General features: G+C 43.4%; 1 protein-coding gene across 2 annotated transcripts in view; it reads left to right on the top strand.

Annotated features, from left to right (window-relative positions):
* Window positions 1–15114, top strand: part of ADGRE3 (adhesion G protein-coupled receptor E3) — a 59011-nt gene that overhangs the window by 32948 nt on the left and 10949 nt on the right. For both annotated transcript variants that reach the window (XM_043466954.1, XM_043466953.1), the window contains 2 exons: window positions 11292–11470; window positions 14322–14489. In XM_043466954.1, the coding sequence (XP_043322889.1) occupies window positions 11292–11470; window positions 14322–14489 (347 nt within the window). The remainder of the gene's footprint in view (window positions 1–11291; window positions 11471–14321; window positions 14490–15114) is intronic.

Below are 15114 nucleotides of genomic sequence, written 5' to 3'. Positions count from 1 at the left end.
TTGGTTCCAGGGTTGATTTGTTCTGATTGACTTGAGGCCAATTCTTGGAACTGCGACAGCTTATGTCATGGCTACAGTCTGGTCATCATGTAGCTAATTTCTCCATCTGGTGGGGATCTCTATAAGACAGCTCAAAGGATATGGCTCAGAATATTACCTATAGCCCTTGAGAAGGAACTAAAGTCCTTGACTTTGCTTACTGACTAAACTATTATCATTTGATCTCCTTTGACTATTCTCCTTTGTTTCTTTATGTTCTCACTTTTCTGATTAAACTAATTTTTGGCTCAAGTTTTTCCACAGACAAAAAGTGGGCTGAGGACTTGGGGATCAAGGACTATAGGGTTCTGCTCCGTTTCACTAAGACTGTGTCATTTGAGTCTTTCCTTTAAAAAAATTTTTTTTAATTACAAAAAAGACATCTTCCTACCTAAAATGGAGGGTTTTTGTTCTTCAGCATGAAAGAGAGACTTCTTTGTAATTTAGGGGCTGTTCTATCTGATTCTTAGTTTGGGTTCCCTTAGAAGCAGTGCTTGGACAAGTGTAAGGGGAACAAGTGTGATGATTTTATATGGGAGGTGATCCCAGAAAGAATCAGTAAGTGTATTAATCAGGATTCTTCAGAGAAACAGAACTAATAGGATATGTATATGTAGAGAAAGAGAAACAGAGATAGAGAGAGATGGGCAGGAACAGAGAGAGATTGAAGAAGAATTTAGTTCATGTGATTGTGGAGGGCAGCAAATCTAAAATCTAGCCAACAAGCTGAAAGACCCAGGGAAAAGTTGTTGCTGCCTGAGTCCAAAAGCAGTCTCTTCCTCAGGGGGAGGTCAGTCTTTTTCTTAACACCTTCCACTGATTAGATGAGGCCCACCAACATTAGGAACTGTAATCTGCTTTATTCAAAATCTATTGATTTAAAGGTTAATCTCATCTAAAAATACCCGCACAGCAATATCCAGACTGGTCTTTGGCCAAATATCTGGGTCCTAAGGCCTATCCAAGTTGACACACAAAATTAATCATTCCAACAGGGAAAACAGGCTGTAAGATAAGGAAGAAAGGGCAGCCCATACAGGGATTATTACATTAGCGAGCAGGTTACCACTGGTGGTGACTTAGGTTCAATCCCACTGAGTTTCCCCTTTCAAAAAGAGGCAGCTAGAGGACTTCCCTGGTGGTCCAGTGGTTAAGATTCTGCACTTCTAATGCAGGGGGCAGGGGTTCAGTTTCTGGTCAGGAAACTAAGATCCCACATGCCACTCGACATGGTCAAAAAAAATTTTTTTAATAATAAAAGGGACTTCCCGTGTGGCCCAGTGGCTAAGACTCTGCACTCCTAATGCAGGTGACCTGGCTTCAATACCTAGTCAGGGAACTAGATCTCACATACTGCAATGAAGATCCTGTATTCCAAAACTAAAATAATAATAACAGTTAGGGAGAGGGAGCTGAGCTGAGCTCTTTATCCACCTGCTCTGATCCATCACTGGTTAAGAGCCCTGCTGGGGGTTGCAGGCAGAAGTGAATTTCTAGGCTCTTCCAGCCTGCTCTGTGTACAGATCAAACATGTTCACTCCAGGGAAAGCTCCCAGACAGAGTCGCAGCTGCTTGCAGTAGAATCCATCAGCATGTTAAAAAAAAAACAGAAGTGCCAAAGGGATAAAGCCAGGGTGCCTATAGCATCTGCTACAGCCTGTGTAGAAAGAAAGAAATTGTTACTATTAACTGTCCCAGCATTGCCAGACTGTCTGATTTTTCAAGAGAAACCAAAATTTGGGTTGTCTGCATGAACACCTCCAATATTTTTTTAATTTGGCAGGAAGACTTCTGTTATATCTGCCATATGTTACAATTGCTGTAGCACAATAAATGACAGTCTTAAAATCCAATTACATGAATGTGGGGCCTGTACAGACAGCTGGTCTGTGATACCGCCCAAAGTTCCAAAGTAAAGATGATAAAACTTAGACAACGAAGCACATGCTGAACTGAGAAAGTCTCATGTGGCAATTAGTTTCTCACTTCCTTTCCTCCCCCAAGAAGATAAGAATTTGAATCTGCCTTCACTGGAGGATGGGCCAGGAGGAGGATGGGAGCCAAATTCCATCCATGTGATTTCACACTTGCACGCTCACCAGGCTCCCCTATTACTCACGGTGTGGAGAGGACCCTGAAAGCTTCACGGTGCAGGTCAAACCAAACATATCTGCCATCCAGTTTGTTCCTTGGTCACATTCTGAGGTACTAGGGGTTAGGATGTCAACAATTTTTTTTTTATAAGAATATAATTGTTTTACAAGGTGTGTACCTCATGAACCAGCTGCATACATATATCCCTTCCCTCCGGAGCCTCCCTCCCACCACCCCTCATCCCAACCCTCTCGGTCATCACAGAGCCCTGAGCTGAGCTTCCTGTGCTATACGGCAGCTTCGCACTAGTTATCCACGTGGTGATGTGTACGTGTCAATGCTATTCTCTCAGCTTGTCGCTCCTCTCCTTCATGTGTTCACAAGTCTATTCTCTGTCTGTGCCTCTATTCCTGCCCTGCAAAATGGTTCACCTGCTCCATTTTTCTAGACTTCATATATATGCTTTAATATGCAATATTTGTTTTTCTCTTTCTGACGTACCTCACTCTGTATGACAGACTCTAGTTTCATCTACATAGAGATATCACCTCACACGGGCCAGAATGGCCATAATCAAAAAAAATTTACAAACAACAGATGCTGGAGAGGGTGTGGAGAAAAGGGAACCCTCTTACACTATTGGTGGTAATGTAAATTGGTACAGACACTCTGGAGAACAGTACGGAGGTTCCTTAAAAAAACTAAACATAGAAGTGTCAACTGGCCCAGCAATTCCACGACTGTGCATAGACACTGAGAAAACCATAATTGAACATACGAATTTGAGGAGAACAGAACTCAGTCCATAACAACTGTCTAGGCTGAATTGTTTACATGAACTGCAGACCTCACAATGTGAATGCATGTGCCTCGGGGAGCACCTGGCATAGACATGCCCGTGCATTCGCGCAGGCTCAGTGGTGTCTGACTCTGTGTGACCCCATAGACTGTAGCCCACAAGTCTCCTCTGTCCATGGAATTTCCTAGGCAAGAATACTGGAGTGGGTTGCCATTTCCTCCTCCAGGGGTTCTTCCTGGGCCAGGGTTAAAATCTGCGTCTCCTGCATTGGCAGGCAGATTCTTTACCACTGAGCCACCAGGGAAGAACCATAGGCATGCCCAGCAGCAGGCTATTTATCTTTCCCTAATGACCCTTGTAGTCTCATCTCGGAGCATTGCACTGGCTGTCCCTCTGCCAGTAATGTTAACCAACATTCCACAGGGTGGACTTTTATTCTTTAGACACAGCTCAACTTTTTCCTCCTCCATGAAGCCTCCCGGGACTGCCTATTTCCATCACAGCACTAGAGTCAGGCTTTCCCTCTCCTGTGCTGCTGCAGCACTTTGAACCTACCTTATCCCGGCATCTAATGTGTTAACATCTGTTCCTCAACATGTCCCCTCCCCCGCCCCGCCCCCCCACCACCATACCTTCAGGGTGAAAACCAGGAATTCTTTCTCTGTGCAGTCCTTTTACCAGCAGAGAATCGGAGAACAGAAACGTTCACCGAACTAAATCCACATCTAGGTTGAGGACTGAACATTCCTAAAGAGAGAAAAGAGCGCATTGATGGGTTCATGACAAACTCATAAAGGGACATTTTTCTGTCCCTCAGGTTCTGTCATGGACTGGATCATTCTTCATTGTAGGGAGTCATCCTGTGCCCTGTAGGATGTTGAACAACATCCCTGGCCTTTATCCACTAGATGCCTATAGCAGTTCCCCAGTTGTGCCCACCAAAAATTCCTCCAGACGCCACCCAATGTCAGCTGAGGTGAGAGGGCAGGATAGCCTGCAGCTGAGAACCTCCAGTCTAAAGCAACCTTGTAATTTATCTCCAAAAGGTGGATAATTTTAATACCAGAAGGGATCCTATTAAGTTACACCACGACACCAGGTATAAACTGGGACTGTCACAGGTAACCCAAGACATACAATCACATGATTCCTCGCCCTATAAACTATCTCAGAGAACAAACCCTGGCCACAGAGGTCAACCTTGGAAACCTCCATAGCCATTCTTTTCTTTTCTACTTGTGATTTGCTCTTACATCAGAATATTTCAGCTCAAAAATAAGCAATTTCCGAGCATCAGACCAGGTAGCCTGATCACCTGCTGATGCCTTCCAACCACCCACCGCTGTTTCTTTCTGATGAACAGAAACTGCCATCAACTCAGAAGCAGAAGTGAATTTCTTACTTCTCATCCCTCGAGAGAAGCCAGAAAAACCTGGTCAGAGACACCTGCTCAGGGATTTCTTCCAGTAGGATGAACCACACAACTTGTTTCTTATCGTTGTTCAGTCGCTAAGTTGGGCTCTTTGTGACCCCCACGGACTGTAGCCCGCCAGGCTCCTCTGTCCATGGGATTTCCCAGGCATGTATACTGGAGTGGGTTGTCATCTCCTCCTCCAGAAGATCTTCCTGGACCAGGGATCAAACCCGCGTCTCCTGCATTGGCAGGTGAATTCTTTGCCTCTGAGCCACCTGGGAACCTCACAGCTAGTATGTGGCAAAGATGGAGTTTGAATCCAGAAACATGATTCTTGTCTCTAGGTCCTTAACCACTCATTATATATGACCTGTTTGTCGTGTGTATTTCTCAGCAGCACAATAGTGAATTCTTACTGACATGGGAATATTGACAAGTTTGTTAACATCTTACCGCATGTGTGTGTATGCATATACATACATATGATTGGTATATAGTATATGTGTGTATATACATTATATATCTTGTGTGTGTATATACATTATATGCTGTGCTGTGTGCTTAATTGCTCAGTCGTGTCTGACTCTGCACCCCCATGGGCTGTAGCCCTCCAGACTCTTCTGTCCATGGGGATTCTCCAGGCAAGAATACTGGAGTAGGTTGCCATGCCCTCCTCCAGGGGATCTTCCCAACCCAGGGATCAAACCTAGGTCTCCTACATTGCAGGTGGATTCTCACCAGCTAAGCTACCAGAGAAGCCCATGTTATATACTAGGCTGTCATGAAATATCAGACTGGTGACTTAAACAAGAGAAATTTATTTTCCCACAGTTGTAGAGGCTGGAGATACAAGATGAAGATGCTGGCAAGACTGGTTTCTCTGGAGGCCTCTGTCCTTGGCTTGAACATGGCCATCTTCACACTGTCCTCATACGGCCTTTCCTCTGTGTGCGTATGTCCCTAGTCTCTCTTCATGTGTCCAAATTTCCCCTTATAAGGACACCAGGCAGACTGGATAAGGCCCACCCTAACAGTCTCGTTTTAACTTCATCACCTCTTTGAAAGCCCTATCTTCGAATGGTCACATTGGGAAGTACCATTAAGACTTCAACATATGAATTTTGGAAAGGAGCATAACTCAGCCCATTACACTATTGATATACAATATGTCCACTACATATAAATCTTCAAGGTGGGAACCTGCATTCCATCAACATCAGGCACAAGTGAAACGGCAGCTTGCCCTCCGACTCCTATTGCTGACGCTCCTTCAGCTGCATCATCTCACTTCCTCTCCCTCCTCCAGTCAGTAACTCTTGTTGCCTGTTCCCTCGATGCCAGCCGCTGCCTGTCACCTATTGTACTGCGCTATGCTACTTTTCGAGGTACCATACTGTAAGATTTAAAATGTTTCCTTTATTTTCTGTGTTTGTTTTTTATGTTTTACTCATGTGAAAAGTATTAGAAACTTATTACAGTATGATGCAGCTGATCATGTTAGTTGGGTACCTAGGCTAATCTTGTTGGACTTAGGAACAAATCGGACTTGCAAACATGCCCTCAGAACAGAACTCGTTTATATGTAGGGGCTTACTGTAAGTCACGCGCATGCCTTAATATGTAATAAAATTATAAATGTGCAATATAAACATATCATGTGCCTATATATTTTTAGCCTATCAAACTTGTTAAATTATGCCATTCCATTGCTTAAGTGAGTGAGTGAGTGAAGTCGCTCGGTCGTGTCCAACTCTTTGCGACCCCATGGACTGTAGCCTACCAGGCTCCTCCCTCCATGGGATTCTCCAGGCAGGAGTACTGGAGTGGGTTGCCATTTCCTTCTCCTCCCAAAGTTCTCCCACTGGCTTAAAATAAAAGCAAAATTCTCCCCAAGGCCCTACAAGATCAACACCCACCATGCCCTCACTTCCTCCCACTGTCCCCCTCACTCACTCTGCTTCAACCATACTGGCCTCCTTGCTGATTCCTGAGCAGGTGGGCAGTCATGTCTCTGGGGGTTTTTCCTCTGCTATTTTCTCCTCCTAGAGCACTCTCCTCTCAGATATCCTCCTTCCTTCCACCCTGCTGTCTGAAAACTCTAAAATAGCATCCTTCACCTCTCGCTGTCCCCTGGCATGAGTGCTAAAGTCGCTTCAGTCCTGTCTCTTTGCAACCCCATAGACTGTAGCCCACCAGGCTCCTCTGTCCATGGGATTTTCCAGGCAAGAATAATGGAATGGATTGCCATGTCCTCCTCCAGGGGGTCTTCCTGACCCAGGGATCAAACCCGCATCTCCTGCACTGGCAGGCAGCTTCTTTACCACTAGGGCCACCTGGGAAGCCCCACTGTCCCCTACTTCACTTAATTTTCTCCATAGAATTGAGCACCAATCCTATATCAGAGGTTTGTCTCCTCCCTCTTTTAGCCCCTCCCAAATTCTCCTGGTTAGTTTTCAGGTGGCAGTACCAAGTTCCTCATTGGGACCTCCTGTTGTGAGACAACTCACCCAAGTGGTTATCATCATGCCTGGCCAAGGTGGGGGGCTTCAGTCGATGATTATCTAACAGCTTTATTTGCTTGTTTATGTTTGTTTCCTGCACCAGAAAGTAAGATCCATAAGAGAAGAAATTCAGGCTATTTTGTCCCCCACTGTATTCCCAGCATAATGTCTGGACACAGTAGGCACTAAAAAAAAAAAAGTGGATAGGTAGATAGATAGATAGATAGATAGAGGGCTTCCCCGATGGCTCAGCAGGTAAAGAATCTGCCTGCAATGCAGGAGATGCAGGTTCAATCCCAGGGTGGGGAAGAGCCCCTGGAGGAGGAAATGGGAATTCACTCCAGTATTCTTGCCTGGGAAATCCCATGGACAGAGCAGCCTGGCAGGTTACAGTCCATAGGGTCGCAAAGAATCAGACACAACAGAGCGAGTGAGCACATAGGTAATGATTTCCATATATGTTATCTATATCTGGTTTATACTATATAATATATACCAGTTCAGTTCAGTCACTCAGTCATGTCTGACTCTGAAACCCCATGGACTGCACAGCACACCAGACTTCCCCATCCATCACTAACTCTCAGAGCTTGCTCAAATTCATGTCCATTGAGTCAGTGATGCCATCCAACTATCTCATCCTCTGTCGTCCCCTTCTCCTCCCATAACTTTATTATATATATATATATATGGAAAAGAAATATATCTAAAGAGATAGAAATACTTGTACCAACTACAAATGGATTTCCTTGGGTCCAGCCTCAACATTTTGTTTCATGCAAAAGAAACACAAAACCAGTTCTAAAGGTCTTGCAAAACAAGTTAGTCATTACTCAAGTCTTCAAGAGACAGCAGAGGAAGTGGAATGATATCACACAAGACTTATCCAATTTCCTTTTATAGCTGTCCTTTAGTCTCCAAGAAGGATTGGTTCCTGGACCCTTCAGACATGAAAATCCACGAACGCTCAAGTCCATATATAAAATGGTATATCAATAGTATGTGATATAGACGTGCATATAACTTTATGCACATGCTCCCTTATACTTTAAATCATCTCTAGATTATTTATAATACCTAATACAATGCAAAAGCTAAGAAAATAGTTGCGGATGCAAAGCAAATTCAAGTTTTGTTTTCTGAGACTTTCTTGAATTTTCTTTCTTTTTTTTTTTTTTTTTTTTTAGTTCTACCACTTTATTGCTACCAACCCATTTCCCTCCACCCTCGTGCACACATGCAGTCATGTAATCCCATGGACTTCAGCCCGCCAGACTCCTCTGTCCATGGACTTTTCCAGGCAAGAATACTGGAGTGGGTTGCCATTTCCTTCTCCACTGAATTTTTTAATATTTATTTATTTATCTGGCTGCACCGGGTCTTAGTTGCAGCATGTGGGATCTAGTTCCCTGACCAGGGATTGAACCTGGGCCCCCTGCCTTGGGAGCACAGAGTCTTAGCTACTGAACCACCAAGGAAGTCCCTGGGATTTTTAAAAATATGTTCAATTCATGGTTCATAGAATCTGCGGATACAGAACCTGCAGATATAGAGGGTTAACTTTACTTTCTTTTTCCTCCTTATGGCTGACCCAGTCTCTTTCCTCTCTTCCTCCTTCAAAATTCCACCTGCCTCTTCTCTGCCCCCTCCTCCCAACTTTTATACAGTTCATGGAGTTCATGGGACAAGAATACTGGAGTGGATTGCCATTTCCTCCTCCAGATAGTGCAGATAGTGGAGGACAGAGGAGCTTGGAGTGCTGCAGTCCATGGGGTCGCAAAGAGTCAGACCGCACTTAGCAGCTGAAAAACAACGACACAACTTTTTTTTTTTAACTGAAGTGTAATTGCTTTACAGTATCGCATTGGTTTCTACCAAATATCAACAGGAATCAGCCATTGACAACCCAACTTTTATATCTTTTTCTCATAAGGGTAGATTCGTGTCCTTTCTTATGTAAATCACCTTAGCCTCTCTTAGTTTTTCCAGTTTTTCTTGTCCCTCCAGTTTTACCCTATTCAATACAACAGAGGATTCAGGGCCAGAAATACAAAGTATGCCTCAGAATATGAGTAGAGACACTGAAAATCTTTTATTTTGACCCTCATATATGTGAGTAAGTGTGCCTATGTGCGTGTATATACGTTTGTGTTTTTGTGTGTGTATGTGTATATACCTGTATACCTTTTTCAAAGAGATAAATAATGAAAAGGTAAATACCATTCTCAAATATAAATGAAGGTACATCAAAGATCATAGGAACTCATGGGACGTCCCTGGCGTTCCAGCAGTTAAGACTTCGCCTTCCAATGCAGGGGGTGCAGATTCGATCCTTGGTCTGGGAGCTGAGATCCCATGTGCCCTGGGATGGCCAAAACATAAAAAACAGAAGCAATATTGTAACAAATTCAATAAAGACTTTTTCAAAGTCATGAAAAAGATTACATCAGCTCACTAATTGATGAGGGAATCTATGAAATGTTAAGACATGCTCAGAGGCAATTCAAAGAGCAGATACATATGTACACAAACATATTCCTATATAAATCAGTCACAAATTCTGAAATGATATGTTAACTGATGCAAAAGCTGGTTAATATTCTATAGGGCAATACTATAATGCAATGTTCAGAATTATATTTTCTATAACAGAAAACTACATATCTACCAGACAAAATGCATCTTTGTCTAGGGAAAGAACCATTTCCACTACTATCAAGTTTCTACCTGTTATCTTCCACGCCTACAGAGTTGTGAAATTGCTTGGCAATAGAAAGTCCATAAAAGGTGAATCACAATGCCCCTTAGAATCAGATAATCCTTGATACTCAGCTCTCCATAGAAGGAAACTCAGTCACATTGTTACTGAGTCCAGGCTCGCTCTGCTTACCACACAACCAGCCAATAAATTTGAGAGATGAGGTGGAAAATGACTTTATTTGAAAGCTGGTTTATTGAGAAAATGGTACACTAATGTCTCAAAATAACTATCTTATCGGGGTCTAGATGCCAGGCTCTTTTATAGAAAAGAGATGTGGGGCGGGGGCTAAGGAAGCAAAGTAAAAAGTCCACTGCGTGTGTGTGTGTGTGCTTAGTCCAGGCTCCTCTGTCCACGGGATTTCCCAGGCAAGAATACCGGAGTGGGTTGCCATGTCCTCTTTCAGGGAATCTTCCCAACCCAGGGATCGAAGCAACGTCTCCTGCATTGCAGGCAGAGTCTTTTACCACTGAGCCATCAGGGAAGCCCTAAAAAGTCCATTAATCTTGCAAATATCTCCTGGAGGATGTGTTAATTTCTTCCTTCCTGTAGCCATCTGCAGGTGGACAGGGTCTTGAACCAAGACATGTTAGTTTAATATTCAGGCAGTAGGACAGGATTCCCTGAGGCAGGCCATTATGTACAAGCAGGGAACAAAAGCAACCTGGAGTCAGAATTGGCTCTTCCTTGCAATGTTATCTTCTGTCCATTAACAAATCTTGGACACGAGATGTATCTGGATACAGATATGTATATATACCTAGAAAAAAAAAAATCCAGAACTTAAACAGCAGTTATCTCTAGGTGTGTATTTTTATAAAAATTTCACTTTCTTTTTTGTCCTTTTCTCATCAAAATTGCATCATTTATGTTTACAAGAGATAAACTGTGGACTGCTGCAGAAACCAGGACTCGAGAAACCAAGAGCCACACTAGGAGAGTTGGAGAGCTCAGGCTTCTTACGCCGGCGGGTCCAGAGGAGTCAACCCTCCAAGCTCTGAGCCCCGAACAAAGGGGCTACAGAGTTTTTATAGACAGACTGTAGTGGGCAACACTAGCTGCTAATAGGCTGGTTTAAACCAGGGGTTTCGTGTGCTCAGGAACAGTGGTCACGATGGGCAGGGGTATGCCTGACCTGGACAGGCATGATTAAGCAGGTTTGCAGGGGCTGGGCGATTGCAAAGAGCAGGACAAGGGTGAGTGAGATAAACTCTAGTTCCTAGTATTGCCAGTCCCCACTTTCTGAGACTATGTGACCTGCATGACCCAGACTTTGCAAGGGGCAAGCTGAGTTACAGAAGCAGAAGGAGGAGGAAGTTATGTAAAATTTTAACTTTTTTCCTCTTCAGCATAGCATATAATGTGATGCTCAACATCACATTAATTGAATTCAACAAACTAAATATATATGTATTAATATGACTAAGGGCTTCCCTGGTGGCTCAGTGGTAAAGAACCCACCTATCATGCACAAGACACAGGTTCAATCCCTGGGTCAGGAAGATCCCCTGGAGAAGGAAATGGCAACCCACTCCAGTATCCTTGCCTGGGAAATCCCATGGACAGAGGAGCCTGGTGGGCTACAGTCCATGGGGTCACACAGAGTCAGACACAAATGAGCCACTGAGCCTGCACCATGAGTATATATATATGTCAATCCCAATCTCCATTGTTCTGTTTCCTCAGGTTCTAGTGCAGTTGCCTTTATTTCATACTCTTCCCTTGGAAAGATCATAAATGCAACTTCTTTTGAAGAAATGAATGAGAAAGTTTACCTGAACTCTCAGGTAGTAAGTGCTGCTATTGGACCCAAAAAGAACACATCTCTCTCCCAGCCTGTGATTCTAAGTTTTCAGCACATGAAGGTGGGTCAAAGCTGCAATTTGTGCTTGCTTGGGTTTCATCGATGTTAGACCAAATAATTTGCATATACTCCCTGTCCGTGGTTCTGGACCTGCACTGTCCAGTGTCATAACCAGGAGCGAACTAGAGTTATTGAGCATTTGAAGTATGAGAGTCTGAATTGAGATTTTTGAAGGGTTAGCATTTCCAGATTTAGAATTAGTATTTCCAGACTTTGAAGATTTTGTAAGAAAAACAATATGTTAAGCTTCTCAATAATTTTATAGTGATTACATATATTGATTTATATTGACACATTCAGTTCAGTTCAGTCGCTCAGTCATGTCCGACTCTTTGCGACCCCATGAACCGCAGCACGCCAGGCCTCCCTGTCCATCACCAACTCCCGGAGTCCACCCAAATTCATGTCCATTGAGTCGGTGATGCCATCCAGCCATCTCATCCTCTGTCGTCCCCTTCTCCTCCTGCCCTCAATCTTTCCCAGCATCAGGGTCTTTTCCAATGAGTCAGCTCTTCACATCAGATGGCCAAAGTATTGGAGTTTCAGCTTCAGCATCAGTCCTTCCAATGAACACCCAGGACTGATTTCCTTTAGGATGGACTGGTTGGATCCCCTCGCAGTCCAAGGGACTCTCAGGAGTCTTCTCCAACACCACAGTTCAAAAGCATCAATTCTTTGATGCTCAGCTTTCTTTACAGTCCAACTCTCACTTCCATACATGACCACTGGAAAAACCATAGCCTTTACTAGATGGACCTTTGTTGACAAAGTGTCTCTGCTTTTTAATATGCTGTCTTGATTGGTCATAACTTTCCTTCCAAGGAGTAAGCGTCTTTTAATTTCATGGCTGCAATCACCATCTGCAGTGATTTTGGAGCCCAGAAAAATAAAGTCAGCCACTGTTTCCACTGTTTCCCCATCTATTTGCCATGAAGTGATGGGACCAGATGCCATGATCTTAGTTTTCTGAATGTTGGGCTTTAAGCCAACTTTTTCACTCTCCTCTTTCACTTTCATCAAGAGGCTCTTTAGTTCTGACACATTAAATGATATTATTTTGAATATGCATACATGCATGCTAAGTCACTTCAGTCATGTCTGACTGTTTGTGCACTATGAACTATAGCCCACCAGGCTCCTCTGTCAATGAGATTCTCCAGTCAAGAATTCTGGAGTGGATTGCCATGCCCTCCTTCAGGGGATCTTCACAACCCATGGATCGAACCTGCGTCCCTTTTGTCTCCTGCATCGGCAGGCAGGTTCTTTACCAATAGTGACACCTGGGAAGCCCTATTTTAAAAACAGTGGGCTAAATAAAATAGGTTCCTAAAACTGGTTTGACCTGTTCCTTTTCCTTTTTTAATGTGGTAGTAGAAAATTTCAAATTATTAATACATAAGTGATTTACAAGATATTTCTCTCGGGCAATGTCATTCTAGTACATGGAATTATTTCAGTTGCAGGTACCTCCTACATCTGTGAAATCTGAATTGAGACATAGTATTTATTCTTGCAGAGACATGTGGAATTAATTACTAAGACTACATAATTCAATTAGAAGGAAAATTTTTATATGATCCATTGCCTTCTCGCATTCTCTGCCCAAACTCTTAAAGGCAGGAGGGTTAATAGCCAGACATAGCCAACTCTGTTTAGAAAGTAAGAGTTGAAAGAAATCCTGCCATTGTTTCACAGCATAGATGAACCTTGAGGGCATTATGGCTACGTGAAGTCAGACAGAGAAAGACAAATACCGAATGATCTCATCTATACGTGGAATCTGAGAAAACCAAGCTCACAGAAACAAAGGACAGACTGGCGGTTGTCAGGGACGGAAGGCGGGGGCAACGGGTAGACGTGATCAAAGGTTACAAGCTTCCAGTTATAGGATGAATGAGTTCCGGAGATGTAATGGAGAGAATGATGACTCTAGTTTAACGATACTGTATTGTATATTTGAAAGTTGCTGACAGAATAGCTTTTAAAAGTTCTCACCACAAAATGCAAATTGTAATTATGTGAAGTGATGGATATCAACTAACCTTGTTGCAGTAATCATTTTGCAATAAATACATATATCAATCATTACATTGTATACCTTAAACATACACAATGCTATATCCCAAATCTCAAACTAGAAAAATTAATATTTTTTAAATTTTAACAAAGCAAAAATGAAGTGAGGGAAGATGAAGAAACATAGATTTTCTCCATCTGATGCATGAAATCTAGGTATGAAATTTTTGATGTAGGGCATGGGACAGTAGGAGTGGAGTGAGATATCTAGGGAAGGTCCAGTGGATTATCAAAGAAGATATAGCACCCAAACAGGAGAGCATCCAACTCATCTCCTTGGCCCAATCAAATGATGCTCTGGACATCCTTGAGACCAAAAAAAAAGGGAGAGAGAAATTGAAGGCTGACTTTCTTCTCTCTCCTGGTGATGCTTCTTCCCTACACTAGCCCTGTCATCGCATGAGCAATATTGTGTTGTAAGAGGTCAGGGCAGAATTAATGTAGAAATCAGGGAAATTTGATTAGGGAGTACTTGGAAGAAAACTTCAGGTGGGTCTTATACTCTTTTTCTATTTGACTCCCATGGTGGAGGACAAAGTCCTGAAACCAGTAACATCTTGTAAAATTCTGACTCCCAGAGAGAGAGAGGAGATTGTTTTCTGTTAGGTGGAATCCCAGTAGAACTGGGACTCTGAGGGCAGGTATACTGGTGGTCGTCCTCTTCACTTAAAATAGAAATCACCTGATCCTTCTTAACCCATGGTGTCACCAGCCAAGGCTGACACTCAGAGTTGTCCCTCCCAAGGAACGACATGATGAGCCTGTTCTATTTTCAGGTAAATCCCAGGAACAAGAAGATCTTCTGCGTCTACTGGAAAAGCACAAAGGAGGGCAACCGCTGGTCCAAGGACGGCTGTGCTCTGAAACAAGCGAACAAGACTCACACGATATGCAATTGCACTCACCTGTCCAGTTTCGCTGTTCTCATGGCCTTCCATGACCAGGTAGGACGTAACTGTTGAATTCCTCCAGCTAACCCCTTTTGAGGCCCTGCTAGGTGGCCCTAGTGGTAAAGAACCTGCCTGCCAATGCAGGAGATATAACAGATGTGGGCTCGATCCCTGGGTTGGGAAGATCCCCTAGAGGAGGAAATGGCAACCCACTCCAATTTTTGCCTGGAAAATCCTATGGACAGAGAAGCCTGGCAGGCTACAGTCCACGGGATCACAAAGAGTCAGACACAACTGAGCAACTAACACTACTAGGTGGCCATAAGTGCTATAAAAAAAAGTTTAACAGACCACGTCTGGAGTGATAGGAGAAGCGTACTGCTTTAGATAGAGTGATCCGAGGAAAATGAGCTACCCAAGCTGAAATCTGAATGTTAAGTCAGCAGTGTTACAATGTGGATGAATCTCAATAATATCACACTGGATGAAAGAAGTTAGACACAAAGGACCATATACTGTAGGATTCCACTTATATGAAATGTCTAGGATAGGCAAATCTGGCCTTCCCTGGTGGTCAGTGGTTAAGGATCTGGCTTATACAAGGGACACGGGTTTGATCCCTGGTCTGGGAGGATCCCACATGCTGAGGAGCCACTGAACTTGTGCACCACAACAAATG

The sequence above is a fragment of the Cervus canadensis genome, chromosome 4 (genome assembly GCF_019320065.1).
Source record: "Cervus canadensis isolate Bull #8, Minnesota chromosome 4, ASM1932006v1, whole genome shotgun sequence".
Classification (NCBI taxonomy): domain Eukaryota; kingdom Metazoa; phylum Chordata; class Mammalia; order Artiodactyla; family Cervidae; genus Cervus; species Cervus canadensis.
This window is presented reverse-complemented; position numbering and strand designations above follow the sequence as displayed.